Consider the following 20,222-nt stretch of genomic DNA (forward strand, 5'->3'; position numbering starts at 1 on the left):
CTCCGCAGGGCGCCGGCCGAGCGGCGGGTGCCCAGGGTCTCCCGCGGCCAGGAGGATGGCCAAGGTCCCGGTGCTGGAAGACGCCTTCCTGCCGGCGCAGCCTTCGCCCCAAGTTTCCCCTGAGGCCCAGGAGGAGTGCTGCGTGCAGCTGTTGGGCAAAGGCTTGCTCCTCTACCCCGAGGAAAGGGTGTACCTGGCGGCTGAAGCGCAGCCCGGGGGCGCGCGGGGCAGCGCGGAGAGAGGGGAACACCCGGAGCTGCCGGTGGGAGTTAAATCCGGTGAGTGCTCTGCCCCCGCGGGGGCTGCGTCTGGGAAGCGGACGAATTCTAAGAAGGGCATCCAATAATAAAAGTAAACACACCGCAAATATGACATCTACGTAGAATGTTCACTCCAGAGCTTTGTAGTTTCCCCAGGAAAATGTTTATCAACTAGAAATGAACTCTAAGGGATTTTGCACGGTTCTCCTCTCACCCCCGCCCCCTTAGACCACCGCGTTTGACGCTAGGGTACCTTTCGAGACTGCTTAATTGATTTTACATTCTGATTTTCTTTATCATCCTTTCAACTTGAAATCAGAAATGCATTTAAGCAACGGTAACTTTTCCTCTGAAGAAGAGGATGGAGAGAGTCACGACAGCAAAACAAAAGCAGCCGATCTACACCTCTCTCAGAAAAAAACCATCACGCAGATGATGAAGGATAAAAAGAAGCAGACTCAGCTCACCCTGCAGTGGTAAGACTTCCACAGGGGTACCTTTCAGCACCTGTTGAGTCTTAAAAGTCAGTATCTTCAAAAAAGAAAAAAAAGTATCAGAATCTGCTTTTCTCAATTAGCTTCTCTCGCAAACTTTTTTAGGGGAGTTTAAATTACTAATAGGAAATTTATCTTTTTTCTTTCCCTGAATATTTGGTATTGGAGACATATTCCGGTATTGATGAAAAATGATCTGCAATACAAAACCCCATCACTTTGTTCATTATTGACCCAAACTGTAATTTTCTCAGATGTCAGCAACAATGAATGTTTTTATGACTTGTTTGCTTAACAAACAATTAGTTTGGTCCTTATATATTTGTTATTTGGTAGTTTTGTGTTTATAAAACACGATTCTTCCAACTTATAAGGAGGAAGGATCTTAATATTGTCTTTACCCATATGAGGGCAGATTAATAATTGTGTATTGGTCATTAGGTGAAATACGTTGGAACTAGAAGACATAGAAAAATCAGTTAAAATATTACTATAACCTTAAATAAATGTTCAACTATTTTTATAACTCCTGTCATATATGATTTATTATAGTGAAATATCATGAATTGGATTTTGTGGAAAATCTTTTAAAACCAAAAGTTTACCTGTAGGCTTTCTACATATAGAGAGTATTTTGTAATATTATCTAAAAGGAAGAGGGATCTAAAGTAAAAACTCAAAGCTTTGCCACATACTATGAAGAAATAGGGATATGAATTTCCTCCTGAATTACAAATAACAAGGAAATAATTAAAAAGGTCTATTCATTGATTAGTTGTATAATATGTTCATGTGTAATGTATGATCTAAACCTTAGAAAAATACAACAGAAAAAATAATATCTAAAAAACTACCAAAAATCCTAGTAAATTTTATTTTCAGTTATTTGAGTTACAATTTGGATATACTAAATTTTTATGATTATATACCTAAACCTTTTCAAATATTTGAAATATAAACCAAATATTCTTCTAAGGTTGTGGCTTAACTATTGAAGTCGTTGTCACACTTACTGGTTAAAAACACACCGCAGCAGTAAATATTTGAGTTAATTATCTGGAATATTTAGGATACAACTATTTTATTAGGATAATTGGGGCAAAAGTGTTGATTAAAGATATATTATGGAAAGCTGTTGAATGATCACTTCCAGTTTTTCAGTTCAAATCAAGTGAGTAGAAACAAACTTGCTTTTTTATTTTATAAATATGATTGCATTATAATTAAAGGAAAAAAATATCATACCCCAAATTAACATTGTACTCATGGCTGGGATTATTCAGTATTTTGGAGATAATGACAATGCCTACAACAACATCAAAACAGCAGGTGAACAGTTGACATTTTATGCATGCCATTAAAATATAATTTTTAAATAGTTGAATGTTTGCTTAGTGATTTTCATATTTTTTGAAATAATAAAATGCTGTAATTTTTGTTTGAATTTTCCACACTTTTTCCTAAAAAATAGTCTTATGTATATTTTTTGAAAAATGAAGTGAGTTATTTGTATTTTGAGAATTTTCCCTTAAGGTTGTGTAGAGCTGAAAATTAAAGTGAAAAATCTGGCTAAGTAACTCCAGTTTTCAACTGTCAGCTAGGTGTTTGGTTTTATGGATGCAAATCTTACTGGGCTTTGGTTCTTTCTTTTTCCTTCTTCACAGAAAAATGGACATTTGATGCTTTATATCCTGTGTCCTGGGAATATGTTAAATCAGAGGTCTTAGATAGTTGCACTCAATTGTAATCTGAATGCATACTCTATATTGCATTGTTTCTGTGTAGGAATAATTATAATTTTACTATACATCAAATAGGTATACATAAATTTTAGTCAAAATCACCTGCTGAATTGTTGGGAAAAGTGGGAATACAATCTACAATTCTGAGTTCTTGATTGCTGTTTGAATATTTGTAACACTTAAATATATATTATCACATTTATTTAAATTGTGTTTAATTGTGATTGTAGACATTCAAGTTAAATAGAATTATGTCTAAAATTTCAAAATTTACATAATTATATTTATAACAGAGTTGAATTTATATATGAGACGTACAGACGGACATTATGTTTTCAAGTGTATGGTATGGTTTAGGTAGTTATAGTACCGATCACAGGAAAAGGTATAGGGGGAGAAATAGTTCAGTACCATTTCAGACTTAAGTGAAGTGATTTTACTCTTAGGTATTTTGCAAATAAATGCATCATCATGCTTTCCTAACCATTTAGGGTTCAGAACTAGTTTGTGAATGATGGTTAGAGATTGTAGGCATTTGCTGGCCTACAACCTGGCAGCCCTTTAGGGTTGAGAATATCCTTTAAGTAAACATCCTCTTCAATTTCACCATTCCCATTTGTATCTCATGGGACAAACCATAACGAATAGTGAGGATTTCCATAGAAGTAAGACCTGTTCTTTGGGATATAGACCAGGCAGGAGTGGTATTATGTTCATCATGGTATTTTAACTGCACTAACAGGTGTTCACTGGGGCTGTTGCTCTTCTAACATTAGTTCTTGTGGTCTGACTTTCAATAATAACCGGAATAAAGCAAGTCTACTCATCTCTGCTCATGAATTCATTTATATAGAGTTTGCATTCAAAACAGTCATTAAACCAATGTGAAAGGGAAAAGGAAAGGCAAAATAAAGGTTTGACCCAATTTTTTGCTTTTTTTTTTTTTAGGCTTGAAGAGAATTACATTGTATGTGAAGGAGTCTGCTTACCACGGTGCATCCTTTATGCACACTATTTAGATTTCTGCAGGAAAGAGAAATTGGAACCAGCCTGTGCAGCCACCTTTGGAAAGGTAAATGACACACGTTGGCTACACTACTTTATAACGAAAGTCATGTCAGGTAGACGGTGTGGAAACACATTCAACTGAGCAAGTTTTCTTACAGAATGTTAAGAAATTTGTTTCACAAGCACAAATGGAATTTCTTACAGGTGTATTTGGAACTACTATATGTTTTATCTTGATTTTACCTACTGTAGGTTTTACCTTGAACTACTTTATGTTTTGAATATTAGAACCCTGGCTATCAGAAGATTTCATGTGACACTAAAGGAAGCCCCTTTTGAGCAGTGACATTTCCCTTCAAAGAGGAATATGTTAAAAAGTATGCTATGGCCTATATTGAGAAACAAAATTACATGGAGGTGACAAGTATCTATTGATGCAAGTGGTAATTGTGGCTATTGTTTAGCTAGTCCAAGTGTATGGGCTTTTAATAGATTTTTACTTTCTTTCATAAATAGTTCCCTTGATTCTCCATTTCACTCTGAGTGTGTTTACACCCACAACTCCAAGATGTTGTGAGAAGACTGATTAAATATTGCTCATTTAAAAACATTCCTTTCTGCCCTACTTGTATGGTTAGGATGGGAATCTATAGAATTGGCATTACTATGTTTACGTATGTTGATCTTATTTTGAGAATCTTAAGAATCTAGGATCACGTAGAAAAACTATAGGAAGCTTAAGCCTCAAACATTGCATCTCATGTAAACTGAAATCCAAATTCTAACCTGTAGAGGGACTCATTGTCCAGAAAATAATGAATACTACAGTCTGGCTTCTCAGTTTTTGGAAATAAAATAATTTATAAATTTATTTTGAAAACCTATCTGCTTATGGGGGTCAGTGTAATATGCTGCATGGTAATCCCATGATTTAGGTTCTGGCCTAGACAGTGACTCACTAATTTGTTGTGAGACCTTCTGAAAGCACTTCACATTTTCAAAACTCAGTTCACTCCTTTGCTATTCACTGCTATTTAATGAGTCCACCTTATGGCAGCCGTCTTAACTGTCTGGGGAGTCATGGAACACCTTGAGAATCTGATTAAAACTACAGAACCCATCCCGAAGAAATGAATATATACAGGAAGCTTGATATGAAGCCCTTAGGAGATCATATAGTTTCCTGTTTCATGTAGAAAAGTTTTCGTTCTTTAATCACTAACACTAATGTTTAGCAAATTTTAGAGAAAGGAACATAGAAAAGAAAAAATTTAAAACACTGCTGTGGAGATCCGGTAAAGGAGAGAAAGTTTCCTGTGTTCTCTCAGGGTTGGAGATGGAGATTTAATTGTGGCCAATCTCTGGATAAAATTATTATAAAGATACTCAAATTTTTCCTTTACGTAAGTAAGGTAATAATTGCTTTGGTAGTCACGTTAAGCAAAAGCAGATATTGGTATGATCCACTTTGGAAATTGAGACAAGAGCAGTAGGATGATGCTATCAACAAAGTATCTTCCCCCCTCTGCTGATGTATTACTGCTTATCAATACGGTATATGGGTGATATTACTTCTTCCCGACCAAACATTTACTCAAAGTTTAACATTTACTTTCTCCGATTAATTGTTTACAAGTTGCTTGCAACAGAACCACACACTTCCTAAAAACTAAAGTCGTTGACTTTCTTTTTAGACAATTCGCCAGAAATTTCCCCTCTTGACAACTCGGCGACTTGGAACAAGAGGCCACTCAAAGTAAGACCCGCTGATGACCATGTATCTGATCTGTGCCTATCATACGCTGTACGTGAGAACTGACGCATGTAAAATCAGGGTTGTCTTTATCAGTGAGTGGAAGCATTGTCTTCTTGATGAAGCAGATTTTTACCAACCGTAAGAACTAAGAAGAAAAAAGAAAGTGGATTTTAGAATAATGTTTAAAAAGCAAAATCGTAATATATTATTTCTTCCAATAAAATAATTTAAATGAATCACTGTCATAATCTTAAAGCCACTACCAAAGGCACCAGTGTCAGGAAAGGGGAGTGCGTGTGGCTAAATGAGCCGTCAGGTGGAACCCACGGTGCTCCCCAAGGCAAGTCCAAAGCCAGGAGTAGAAGTATGATTCAGGTTTTTTCCTCTGGGTTTCTGTCCCAGTTGATGATTTCTTAATATCCTCTTCTCTTCCGTTCAAGACAAATGACCTGGACAAATGACTTCTTTGGTTATCTCTTCATGTACATAGAAACATAAAGTAAGTTCTCTCTCTTGGTAGCTTCAGCTTTTCTTCTCTCTTGTGGCAATCTCGGTAGGACCCCCAGTTACAGGTTCTAATTCATCCATGATTGCCTCTGTCTGCTGTGTTTTCAGCATTCCCTTTCCTTCTGCCTACAAACATATTCAGGTCTCTTTCAGGTTGATAAAATTAAAATCATCTCCAACCTGCTATACTCTTCACAGTTGCTCTGTTATTTTGCTTCTCGTTGCTGTTCCTTGAAAGAGTAGCTCGGCTCACTTCCCTTGCCATTGTTCACATGCCTGTGTCCTAGCCCATGTCTTTACCTGGACAGCAACTCCATGGCTCACTTTTACCATTAGTCATCTTCCTTGGCACCCATCTAGTGTGTGAACCTGATGACAGAGCCCTCTTGAGATAAATCAGCGTGTAAAGTGTCTCCTATGGTTTCTCTGTCACAGGACCGCTAAGTCCTCTTCCCTCTTCCACTGTTCGTTTGCTAGTTTAGCCAGTGCTGCTTCGTCTTCTTCTTCTTTTTTTTTTTTTAAAGATTTTATTTATTCATTTGACAGAGAGAGACAGCCAGCGAGAGAGGGAACACAAGCAGGGGGAGTGGGAGAGGAAAGCAGGCTCCTAGCGGAGGAGCCTGATGTGGGGCTCGATCCCAGAATGCCGGGATCACGCCCTGAGCCGAAGGCAGACGCTTAACGACTGCGCCACCCAGGCGCCCCAAGCCAGTGCTTCTTCTGCCCTAACATCTAGTCCAGCTTTGCCCAATGGAATATAACGCAGCCACATGTTTAATTCAAATATTTCTAGTAGCCACATTAAAAAAGTAAAAAGGAACAGATGTTATTTGATTTTTATGTTTTATTTAATCCAATATATCCCAAACATTCTCATTTCACCAAGTAATCAAAATGAAATTATTGAGATATTTTACATTCCTTTTTCCCCTGCTAAGCATTTGAGCTCCAGGGTGTATTTTATACCGATTGCACATCTCAACTCAGATTAGTCACATTTCAACTGGTCAATACTCACACGTGACTAGGAGCCACCCTGGTGCATGGCTCAGCCTTAGCAACTTTCCAAAAAGAATGAATCTTACTTTATGAATTCTCTTGAATTGGTCTCTCTCCATTCTCACTTTCATAATCTGGCCTTCACTCTGTCTTTCCAGTCCATTCAGTACAACTGTTCCAAACTGACCTTCTAAAGTTTCCATTCAATCATATCTCGCTCATGCTCAGAAACTTTTACCAGTTCATGGCAACTTTTTCTCACTTTGGCATTCAAGGCCCGTTATGATTTAGTCGCAAACCATTTGCTTACCTCATCATCTACTTCTCACTTTTCAGCCTGTAGCCTGTGCTTCCATCAAATTAGGGCCCAGTACCCTCCATATCATCGTCCAATATCATTTGTTTATGCTGTCTGCCTCCATGGAACATACCCTTTCCCCTGCAGGTATGTTGAAAGCTTATCTCTTGAAAAGAACGTCTCACGAACTCCCTCTTCTTTTGAATTTTTACTTGCCTCTTGATTTCTTGTAGGCTCTTTCTTTGTACCCTCCCAGCAGTTCATTGCTACTATCTTATTATGAAATTAACTTAACTCTTCCCCTCAAAAGATAATATTTTGAGGATAGAAAGTTTGTCTCATTCATTTTCATATCCTTTTCCTTGTTGACTACATAATCGATGATCAGTTAATACTTATTTAATTGATTCCTGTTAATGTTAACAACCTGAGGTCTGAGAAGGAGGAATGAAACGCCAGATTGAAAACGACTAAATTGGTTCTTCCCATGTCAGGACTTGTTTTTCAAAGTTGAATCAATTTAATTGGCTGATTTCTACTGGATTTGATTCCTACTGAATTGTGTAGGTGGAGGAAAGATCAGAGAGTGTTTGACGTAGATAGATAGCAGAAAAAGAGGCAAAGCAATGCGGAGAAATCCTCTCACGGGATCTACAAGAGGGCAGGCAGGCAGGCTGCAGAGAAAGTCAATTAATCCTAGAAGGAGCCTGTAGGATTAGGGATGAATCATTAACCCTGTCCATTGTGACACTGTGAGGCTCCAGTGTTGAGGTTTATGTAACAACACGTGGTAACTTCAGGCAGTTTGATATCTAAGAGCAGATGTGCCCAAGAGTGAAGCATTAATAATTTGAATTTTTTTCTACCTTCCTGATATGCCATTTGCTTTTTATAACTTGCCTGTTATATTCATGGTATTTTGATATCCTGGGGGAAAAGACATTTTCCATAGGAAAGCTAAGTATGTTGATAGATACGGGGAGATGTAGAGTTTGCGTAAGTTGGAACTGGCAATGTTTTGATGGGATTATTCTTAGCCAGGTAGTTTCCCATCTTTATTTATTTCTAAGAGTTGCCTAGAGTTAGGAAGTTTAGAGTTGGACAATTCTAAGCTTTAATCCCATTACTCCCACATGTAGTCACTGTGTGACACCAGAGGAATCCTTCAGTTTTTCATCAGTAAAGAGGGTATATAGTATCTGTCGTACAGGTTTGTTGTGAGAATTAAATGAGATAAAGTATAGGAATGGATGGAGAAATGAGTATCTTTCAAACTGACTGTCCTTAATAATATGAAATGCATCTCTCAGTGCATCCAAAAATCAGCAATGCAATTAAAAGGTATTACTTACTGAGCACACACACACACAAGCACACGCACAACCACACACTCTCAAATCCTTACAATGACAATACAAGATTGGAAGTACTGTGTTTTACAAATGAGAAGCCTGCAGTTCAAAGATTATTGACTTGCCCAAAGCCACACACATGCTGTAAAATCACAGTGATGGCATTTAAATCAAAGTTTATCTGACTCTGAAGTTTGTGCTTTGTCAACTAGTGAATCCTACTTTTTTCTGATTATCAGTCATATCAACAAAATAATTATTTAATTGAACTTTTGATTTTTTGAGGTATAAATTTCATTTTTTGCCTAATCTGGTTTAAAAACTTATAAATGTATTAGACTCTTCAAAGAACTAATGATTTCTTTTTTTTAAAGATTTATTTATTTATTGGAAGGAGAGAGAGAGAAATTTCTGAGCACAAGTGGGGGGGGCAGAGTGAGAGGGAGAAGCAAATTCCCCACTGAGCAGGGAGCCCGATGCAGGAGCTTGATCCCAGGACCCTGGGATCCTGGATCCCGACCTGACGAGAAGGCAGATCCTTAACTGACTGAGCCACCCAGGCAATCTTAAAGGGCTAATATTTTCTGAAGCCTCAATCATAAGGCATTTTCAATTATTTTATATTTCTTTAGAGATATTTATGTTTTATATAAAAGCAAATGTGTGGCACAACCACACATTTGCTTTTTGCTTTCAATTTTTGTCCTAAACATTTATCTATGTTGGTATATTATCTTTACAATCACCATTTCTAATGGCTAGTTAATATTTCAAAAATCTACATCTTATGAAAAATATTGTTATGTCTATAGAAATATGAACAATTGGTGAAACACAGAAATATAAATGAAGAAGTAAGAATACTTTGGAGAAAGAGAAATCTATAATTTCTCTGAATTTTACCATTAATTTTGCAAAACCTATTTTATTGCAGTGTTGTTTATTCTAGTGCCTTAAACATAGTATCAGTAAATATTTATTGAATCATTTCAAAAATATAAATAAACAGTATTAATTTATTTTGACTTTTGTGGATCATATATTAAAATATGTTAATATTATATAACTGCTTAATGATGGTTATTTAAAAACATAAGTTCTCAATTTTTGCCCAAATGTCATAGAATAGCTACAGTATGTCCAGTCATTTTATTTGAATCCTTCAGACAGAATTTATTTTAGATCCTGATTAACTCAAAAGGTTTTTCTGTATTCTGGGCACAAGATAGCACCACTGTTCCTAAAACTGTCCTTAGATGCCTTTAGGGTTCATGGAGCCTCTTCAAATTTTTGTACCTGTGTAAAATCCAATAGCTGGGGAAACACTCATCTTTGTGATGAAGAGGTGATTGATAGTAGGATCTAAAACATGGAGGGAATTTTGTGTCTATTTTCAGGTTCTGTTTCTCTAAGTTCTGACATAACTGGGTATTAAAATGATTAGTCCTCACTACACATTTCTGAGGTGCTACTTCTTTCGCTCATGAAAGTGAAAGATGAAAAAGTTTAACTAAATAAAATGAGGCGAAAATCTATTCAACCAAAAGGAAGAGACAAAATATAGAAAAGAGATACATTAAAAACAAACAAAAAATCCAAATGGACAGAATCATTAGGTAGATATCACAGACCACCAGATATCACACACTGTAAAAATTAGAAACAATTAAAAATTGAATAATTTGTTTCCACGGACCCGTCTCATGTTCTACATAAGAAGCCATTGCTGCTGACGGTTATGGAAAAAAGGTCTTTAAAGGTTAACACCTGAGAGCCTTGTTCTAGCACATCTAACGTGAGTGAGCCTTGGGGACAAAGCCAGTGAGTTTACAGGGACAAAGCTCTGCTCTCTGTCCTTTCCTTCACAGTCGCCAGCCCCTCCCTGTCAAGAAGCCCCAGTGGCAGACTGCACATTCACAAAACCAAGATAAAAACTGACTTAGCTTTTGAGTTTTTTGTTGTCTTCTCTTTGATTTACTACCCGTGCCCAAATATACACCTGATTTTTTTTTCTGTGCAATATTTTCAAATCTGGATTTTGAAAAAGTAACAGTGAAGCAAAATCAGATAGGCACAAAAGAGTAATGAAAAATAATTTTTGCTTATTTCATGTCACGAATGGATTATATCAATAATCAAGCCATTCATATTTTTATCAGTGTACAAAGCATGGTGCTAAACAGCTTTTAAGATGCAAATAATGGGATAAGGTACGTGCTATCAAAAAACTCTCACTCCTAATATTCATTTATTTAATGAGCATTTTATTGAGTGTCCTGGTGCTGACTAGGCCATAGGGATATAGTGATGAAGAAAAAGGACCTGTTTCTCCCCCTTGCTCAGAATAGCTCAGAAGAATAAGGGAGAACACAGTGGAGACTACCATGTAGATTTCATGTACACCATAGACTGTTTGATTTGAAGTTACATTTTAATTTCTTGTAGACTTTGATCAGTTGAATCTTGGTTTTCAGACATGATGGACAAAAGCTATTATCTTATTTATTAGTAGTGATTTAGTGGGTTAATAAAACTGATATGGCAGCTGCTCTTATCATAGTAAGTTATTGCAAGTCCCTGAACAGCTTAATCCCATCATTTCCTTATCAGTGATCATTTGTGTAGTGTAAACTAACATCAGGGCTACTAGCGCAGTGGAAACATATGTTTCAGGAATTCTATATAATGACTGAACTGGAAAAGAAGAACTACAGGGGCAAGTAGAAATTTATCAGCAAGTGAAGAAAAATGTTAGACACAATGTAAATATTTTAGTCGTAAGAGCAGCAATAATTTCATTTGTCCTGTTAAAAATCTTTTATATTTTATATCATGTTCACTTTAAAATGTGGAGATCAAAACTAATAAATCTTTATTGCTAAAATGTAAATGGTACCTGTCATTTGATATAAGGCTAAAAAGACAGTTGACTCCAATGAATGAACGCAACTTGTTAGATAATCACAAAGATCCTTGTATTATGCAAACATTTTCTGAGAGAAACTAGCTAGTCATACCTAGGATTTTTTTTTTAAAGATTTTATTTATTTATTTGACAGAGAGATAGCCAGCAAGAGAGGGAACACAAGTAGGGGGAGTGGGAGAGGAAGAGGCAGGCTCGTAGCGGAGAAGCCTGATGTGGGACTCGATCCCAGAACGCCGGGATCACGCCCTGAGCCGAAGGCAGATGCTTAACTGCTGTGCCACTGAGGCGCCCCCATACCTAGGATTTTTAAGCATTAATCACGTATCTTTTTTAAATAAAAATGGACAAGAATCAGAGAGAGAGAAAGAACTGTGAAATGTTTGGGAATCTTTATTCAGAGTAACCTACAGAATCAGCATTGGGTAGTGGTGTATAAACTAAAATAACTAGTTAGCTCACACTTACGCAGACCTTACTTTTTATTTGACATGCACCAACCATATGTCTTTGTTGTACTAGAATATTTCTGGCAAATATTTCCTAGCAAGATTTATTTTAGGGGAATATATGAACAGTAAAATAATGTTGTAAAATGTTGGGCTTGAGATGAAAAATCCATGTATACTTTGCATGAAATTACTCTCCTTAGTTTTATGAGGTTTACCTTTAGCTGTTGGGAAGACAGAGCTGCTCATTCATTATCTCTTCTCTGTTCTCAAAGACATTAAATCATCACTCAAGTGATAACATGTACCTAGTAGACTAAAAGGAAGATTAAGGGGGAAAGATTATTTATTTTTTTGGTTCCAGAAGAAACTAGATATGAAAGTGCTAAAGCATGACAATGGTCATTGCAAAATATTAAGATTTATATTTCTGGCAACAATCTTTCTACTTAAGTACACTGATTTCATGCCCTTTGTATACGTTGTTTAGCTATACAACTCTTGTTTGACCCCAGTATTTTATTGGTGACCCGCAAATGCATAGTGCTATGAGGCAGTTATTGAAACTATTGGGTTTGAGGGAATTTGTGTTTTATAAGTGTCTAAATTTCTAGCAGGAGACATTGATTCATCCTCCAATAAGTGAGGGTTTTTCTACATAGTAATTTCTAAGGAGGAAATCAATGAAGGAAAAGATCCAGTTCCTTTCCTCTAAACCTATGGTTAGCCATGTGTACACACACCGGTGCTATGAGGTATAAAGCTATCTAGGATAAATGACCAAGAGAGAAGTTTAAAGGACAGAGAGATTAGATTTGTCTGAGAAACCAGGAAAGGAGGAAGGGCATTCCCAATGAAGAACTCAGCCAAGTTAAGAGTGCCTAGGAGAGAAAAACATGTTATTTATGGAGAGCCAGTAATTGTGACAGTAATAGATAAGTTTATGCAGTGCTCGTGGTAGGATTAAAGGAGTTAGTGTATTTCCTTATATCATGTTAGACAAGAAATTCTTTAATCTCTACCAAATTTAAAATTATGCTAATATATTTAAGTATAGGATACTAAATGCATGGCCTTAATCGAAAAATTCCCGTTTATGAAGTTTTCTTTATGACACATTATTGTTTCTAACTTTTTCCTTGTTATTTATTTATTCAACAAATGTTTATTGATTTCCTATTATAGGGAGTTTAAATTCTAGGAGTCTTTGTTTATATATGGATTATCAAATATGAAAAATCCAGATCAGTGGTATAAGTCTTAGTGATTCCTGTTAGTTTTCAATGCTTGCTTGATATGATTCATGCTGAGCTAGAAGAGGGAGTGTTTATGCTGAGTGCAGACCTATTCAAAACATCTTCATTTAGGAATTTCTAATTACAAACAAAATTGAGAGACAAAATTATATAAAAGATATATGTATCTTTTGCTTCTCGAGTATGGAGACAACTTGGCCAATTGAAAGGGAGAGTGCTTAGTTGTGTCTGGTTGATAGTGTCATTTATGTTTGGCTTGTGAATAAAATACAGTATTTTAGGGCCACCTGGGTGGCTCAGTTAAGCATCTGCCTTTGGCTCAGGTCATGATCACAGGGTCCTGGGATCGAGTCCCATGTTGGGCTTCCTTCTCAGCAGAGAGTCTGCTTCCCTCCCCCCTGCTCGTGCTCAAGCTTGTTCTCTCTCTTGCGAAAATAAATAAATGAAATCTTTACACTATTTTAAAAAGATTTTCTTTTGTTGGGGTTGGGGTGAGGGGGCAGTAAAATATAGAATCTTGACTCTGAATTAGTTGGAAGCATTACATACTTCCGTTTTTAAAGATATTTTTCCCTAATGATTGGAAAGGAGGGGGCAAAATAATACAGTCATTTTTGAAAAATAAGGGACAAATGAATTGTGCCATGAGAATACCCTTTCCTTAAAAGTCATAAGTACGAAAAAATTACAAATTCATATTAGTCAGTATTATTGAGTCCTAAAGGATGTTGCAGTTTTTACAAAAAGTGGCCATAAGGTGATTTTAAAAAATGGGAGTAAAATGTGCCTTAGTATTGGTCAGTGCGGTCACCATTCTGTGATGGGCGAGTGGTCTGGTTCAGGATGCCATGAACAAGGTTATAATTCAGAAGCACATTCCTGACCTGATTTTCCATGTCTGTTTTGTCATAGTATTGACATCTGGCATAGTTGTCAAGATGCAGTATGTCTTCTAGTATTTGTTGAACTCCTGCTTATCCTTTGGACTTGTGCTATGATTTTTGCCTACCACCAGGCAATGTAATTTCTTCTCAAATCTGCATGGTGAATCACCTTACCATGGTATAATCTATTATCTGCATATTGAAAAAAGGATTATAGAGGAGAAACAAGAGGATCAAAGTTCTAATAAAAGAAAATGATCAACTTTTAAAGCAATGCTTAACATATATTACTTCAGCAAGTGGCTAAAATGTAGTTACTTAAACTCTAGCATCTATAGAATAATTGGAAAACTTTGCCAGAGAATATGAAATTACAATATGTTTCCATTGTAATCCACCCTTTAGTTCTCAAACATCCCTTGCTTTCTTCCTTCTAATACAAAGACATTCCCTCTGGTATCTTTGTTCCAAAATTTAATCAAGAAAATATTAATACTTATTTCAGACTCTTAGGCTCATTAACTAATTCTGATATACTTGGCCTAATAACATCTGAATCTGCTCTTTTTTGTGTGTGGTTTTTAGGTATTTCCCTTATCTTTTTCTGTTAATATAACTGCTTTTGGTAAGGTCTTTGCGACTTAAATAAGTTTCCTTCTTTTAGTTTCTCACTGGAGACTTAAGCCATGTCCATATTTTGAGTTTCCATCATTTTGTCTTTCCTTCATTTCCCCCTTTGTTCCAGTACACGTTAGCGGTTCTTTTTTCCTCATCTACTATAGGAGTATTTTCTATACTGTAAGACAGGAGCAGTTATAAACCTTCTCTGTTCAAGTTAACAGACTGCTTATTGTCCTTGTTTTGAAAACTTGTTCCCAGTCCTCAGTAATCCTAAAATATCTCCATTTACCTTGATCATCTCTCCTTACCATTTCTCAAATATAACACCTCTTTTTGAAAACATTTACTGTAATATATTTAGTTTTTTGTTTTCATATTAAAAAACCCTTTCCTCTCCATGTCAAGAAGCATTAGAGATCCTTAGAGGTGACCCGTTTAATGGGAGAGAACCCATCTCTGGGCATTACTGGGCATTACACTTCAAGAGGCTCTATACTGGCCCTCCTCCCGCGGTTCTCCTCCCCAGGAGATAGGGAGTCCATAGTTTGAGTAAATGTGCCCACCGAAAGCCACATTCTCCTTCTAGCCCACATTGCAGGTCCCTGGGCCCCCAGAATTCTCTGTCCAAACAGCCCCAGGCTTGCCTTCTCCCTCCCACGTGGGACTCTTCCCCCATCCGTCAGGAGAAGGGTGCTGTGCTCCACAGGTATTCACAGACGTAAGAGGTGACCACGAGGTAGTAGCTCTTTGGTGGCGGCGGCTGGGGAGTTGGATTGATCTTGGACACGGAGGCTGTGTGTTGACAAGAGGCTCCTCGCAGTGAACAAAAGAGCGGGGCCTGGGAAGAGAAGGGTTGAGGCTGGCTTTTCTCCCTTCTCCCACCACGTTCACACGTGGAAGAATTCTAAATTCAAACCCACCTACCAGATCATTATGGAGGTAAATTGTCAAGATAGGAGAACAGGGGTATTTTATTGAGCAGTTTTTTAGCTTGATTTATATTTAAATATTTAGATATATGGTATTGGGCTTTCATTTGTACTCTTGTCCTGGGCCTGGAAAATGTTTCATAGTGGACTTGCTGTGCCAAGTCTTTTTCTTTCTTGCTAGATCAGAAAAGGGGCCTTGCAACAGATTCTTCACTGTCTTGTCCACTTAAAACTCCGATGATGATGCTAAGTAATGAAATTTTAAATATGGTTACGCTAAAGTCCACTGGAAACCCCCTTATTTGCATTTATTTCACTCCTTGACTGGTTTTAGATGAATGCAAATGGAAACAATAGGTAACCAAGCAGGTGCTGCTGCTGCATAGGTGAGGGGTGGGGAAGGGGAGGGGAGGCGGAAGTTAGCAGGCCTTGGCCACTCTTCCTAAATCCCCACTATTTGATGAGCTTTTGTATAATCATTGTAGCGTTTGTACTTGGGTTTGGAGTAAGTCAGAAGTCTGCAGCTTAGGAGAATGTGCAATAGCCTGAGAACTAATGAAAGGCTATACTTGTCTGTGGCTCAGGATCCATGGACACATTTATAACAAATTATTTGTAACACTGTTACATTCCATGTTTCATATTTCTGTTGATTCATGACATAGTTTTCCCCTCATTGTTGCACAAAAGTTTGGAGTGAAAATGACAGCGAATTGGGCTTCTCCTTCCTCATGAGGAAAATAACTTTTGAAAGATCGCATGTTTCATATATATCTTATGCATGACATTGATATCTTCCTCCATACAATGTCATGCTATTTTCTCCATCCAATAAATATCCTATAAAGGAAACCTATCATTTTTTTTTTGTTCAATTGACTACATTCAAATTGAATCAGCAATTTGCAGATAGATACTTGGTCTACTTGGAGCCAGTGCTGACATTTACAAATTTAAGTGGCTACTTTTAAATGCCTACATTGACAAATGTTTGGTTTTTGAAACCTTATATGTTAGGGGGTGGGAGGGGATGGGCGGTAGGCGGCTGTCCTTTTTTAATCCTAGAGCCAGAAATATGACCGTATGTAGGACTAATGACCATCAGAGGGATTTAACACATTAAGGTGCTACTTGAAAAAAATCAGGAAAGGAAGATGATCAAGGGGTTGCAGTTCTTACTTGTGCCTTCCCTCAACTATACTTTAGTCTCCTTTTCCTCTTCAAACAACTCCTTCATTAACACAGAACCCGTTTCTGTCCTTGCTGCAGGTATCATTATTATGGGATTGGTATCAAGGAGAGCAGTGCATATTACCATTCGGTTTATTCTGGAAAGGGCCTGACAAGGTAGAGTTCTACTTTCTTCAAGACAAGTTCTCTGCATTTCTTTAACTATGTATAATAGCAATAGAATAAAAGACTTTCTCCTTTTGCTTATTGAAATGTTTTCTTTAAAGCATCAGACCTTAATTTCAACTTTGTATGGGCATTTACAATGATGTGGTCTAGATTACTGGGAAATTTATATAATTTGCAGTCATTAATGAGAAAAGAATAGTGAACAAGGTGTCCCAGAGAGATGAAAAGGAGAAATCAAGGAAGCAGAATTGCTTTTAAATCAGTATTTACTCATAAGGCTGAGTCTGTTTTCAGGCTGGATTCAATCAAATAAAGGCAGAAAATGTATTTTTCCCCCCCAGGAGATAAGCTGTTTTAAAAATCTATGTGCTTGTGGTGCCTGGCTGGTTCACTTGATAGAGCGTGAGACTCTTGGTCTCAGGGTCCTGAGTTCAAGCCCCACATTGGGTGTGGAGCCTACTAAAATTAAATATAATAAAAATCTATGTGCTTGATCAGCACCTTACAGAGATGAAAAGTGTAGTATAAATCATGCCTAATAATACATACTTTGAATACCAACTTACCTTAAGTGAATTAAACCTATTGACCTGTTTGAGTCCATATGAACGGAAAACCACAAATGAATATAAAGAACACAGCTCTCTAATCTACCCTTAGCTATCAAGAGGAGGTCATGAATTAGTGGGGTGACATCCAACAAAACCAGTGATACTATACAATTATTATTTTTTAAATACTGGAGCTCTGAATAATTAAATCTGCATCTGAGGTTGCCTTATGGTGTGATTTACCAACAGCTGCTCTTAGCTTGCAAAGGAATAAATGAATTTGAAAAGTAAAGTAACATGTATAAAAAAATCATTTTAGTCACCTGAGTCATGCTAAGATGAACTCAGACATGGTAAAGAAAGTAATGGTGGCTTACTGGCTTTACTCACTGTACAGTGAACGTATAGGCTGGAACAAAAATGAATATTTCATATCAAGTGTACTTTGCTTGCCTCCGATCCTATCCGACTTCCTTAAATATTCTTCATTTTACTTTCCCTTAATAGCTTATTTTTTAAGTAAGTTGAAAAGGATGTGTGGGTCTCTGAAAATCAAACAATTTCTCCAGGTTTATGTCACTAATCATGATATGAAATCACCACTTTTGTAAGTCCTCTGCATTTCTTTGTTTGCTATAATTGTATATTTATATTTTAACTAATGGAAAAATGTACTGATTTTTAAGGTTTTCTGGAAGCAAGCTGAAGAACGAGGTAAGAATTATTTCATTTCTATTTTGTGTCTGCCATAATACATATCACAAACTGAATGATAAGTACTAACCATCCTCGTTGGCAAATATACAAATAAATGTTAATTTGCGAGGAGCCCATGGAATGAGTGAGAACTTCAGACAGAGCTAAGTTAGATTCGGGGCAACTAATGTGGCTTTACATGGACCTATTGAATAATTTCCAGTTAGCCTAGGAGGGGTAATTTTTCACTTATTCTTACCTAATATCAGATACTTAAGAGATTGCAAAAAAAGACCATTACTGATCTAAAAAATTTCCATTGAAATATAAAGAGAAAGCCTAAAGCTGGGGATCTGGAAGGAATTGGTATTTGGCATATACCCATTTAGACAAAACCTTTAATACTTATCATGAAGCCCAAATGTTACTCTGTGGTTGTTTGAACCACTGTGTGTGTGTGTGTGTGTGTGTGTGTGTAGTCAGTTTGCTGATCTCTTCTGCAATGTGGAGATGGGGTGATTGGAGGAGGTGGGAGCGAGGGAGAAAGGGTATGTGTCTCCAGCGCACACACACTTACGCACTTTCTCCCTGGACTCCCCTCCCACTCCCCACCCCCAACCAAGGGACCGATCAGCAAACTGCCTTTATCTAAATGAGTTAGACTACCATTAGGGACTGCATGGCTAATTAGGCACACGATAAGGCCTTCATTATCCTCAAGTTATCTAATCATTAAAAAGAGGTGCCACAGAACTAAGGGCACATGACAATGTGTTGTGTGGTAAATCTGAACCTGAGGTAAATTGCAACCCCATTAGTTTGGTGAAATGATGCAAGCATATTATCTTAAGAAATAATATAAAGCCCCCAACCCTTTGAAATGACCAATTTCTTCCCACCAGTGCTTTTAATACAGTTAATGGCTAATTACATAATAAAATCCTCTAGATTGCTCTTTTTATCAATGAAATAATAGCTCTTTATTAGATAAACAATTGCGAAAGTGCAAAAATATTGACTTAGAAATACACTTCAGTTGACTGAAGTTTATGTCAATAGGGAATTTAAGTAATTTCTCTCAGGTGTTCTTTCTACCCTTTGATGAGGCTGGTGGTACCAGGGAGCCATCAGCTGTTACAACATGTGTACAGTGAGACTCACTTCACAGAATAAAAGAAAAAATGTTTCTCAAATGTACTGTTCCCTTTTTAGAAGAATCCACTACAAATTCAGGCATAGATTTTGTTAGTAAATTTAAAATAAAATATTTTCGTTAGGCTACACAGCCTACATTCCCAGACACCTGAAAGAATAATAGACTATCGTTATGATGAGGATTATAGCAATGAACACGAGGGCTTTCTAAAGGCTCAGAACTACTCTAAATACTTTTTAAAATGATAATAGAATATTTGTCTAACAAAGTTGAAATTAAAAAAAATTATTTTGTAGCTGAGGTGATCAACCATCAGAGTTTGCTCAGGACACGAGACTTTCACTGTAAACCCACATATACTTCAGTTCATTTGAACATTAGTAACTGTGAGGTAGGGAAAATAGGTGTTAGCTTTGCTAATTTATAAGAGTGGTTTTTGCATTTTAAAAAATTCTGAATAAAGTTCTATTTTTTAAATAGAAATAGGGCAAGATATTAATCAATAGGTGTACGGAGTTACAAGTACTAGGGGACAAATAGTGAATGGATAGATTTGGTCTTTTACAGTGTAGCAGCAAAATATGTCTTTAAAAGTAATTATATGTAATTACAAAGGATGTCAGGGGTGTTAACCTAGTTGCAGTGGTTAAGACATTTCCCAGAGGAAGTGACATTTAAGGCAAGAACTGAGAATAAGTGGGAGTTTGGAGGAGTGGAGTTGGGGAAGAGAGGGCCAGTGGATGGAATAGATGGAACAACATAGGTTAGGCTTTCTCAGACTTGGTATACTGGCATTTTGGGCAATGTAATTCTGTGCTGTGGGGCATGTCCTGTGTATTGCAGGATGTTTAGCCACATCACAGTGTCTCTGGTTTCTATTCACCAGATTCCACACCCCCCCTTGTGACAACCAAAAATGCCTTTGATGTTACCAAATGTCAACCATTGGCAAATGGGAAGGCAAACAAGAGGAACGTCGTGT

At 36.9% G+C, this 20,222-nt stretch overlaps 1 protein-coding gene across 1 annotated transcript in view; it reads left to right on the forward strand.

Annotated features, from left to right (window-relative positions):
* The first annotated feature begins 55 nt into the window (after positions 1–55).
* The window catches only part of RFX6 (regulatory factor X6), a 56,595-nt gene continuing 36,428 nt past the window's right edge, over positions 56–20,222 (forward strand). The window contains exons 1-6 of the mRNA XM_002924099.1: positions 56–278; positions 580–736; positions 3,445–3,568; positions 5,199–5,260; positions 16,748–16,825; positions 18,075–18,102. Of these exons, the coding sequence (XP_002924145.1) occupies positions 56–278; positions 580–736; positions 3,445–3,568; positions 5,199–5,260; positions 16,748–16,825; positions 18,075–18,102 (672 nt within the window). The remainder of the gene's footprint in view (positions 279–579; positions 737–3,444; positions 3,569–5,198; positions 5,261–16,747; positions 16,826–18,074; positions 18,103–20,222) is intronic.

Source organism: Ailuropoda melanoleuca, chromosome 10 (assembly GCF_002007445.2).
Source record: "Ailuropoda melanoleuca isolate Jingjing chromosome 10, ASM200744v2, whole genome shotgun sequence".
Classification (NCBI taxonomy): domain Eukaryota; kingdom Metazoa; phylum Chordata; class Mammalia; order Carnivora; family Ursidae; genus Ailuropoda; species Ailuropoda melanoleuca.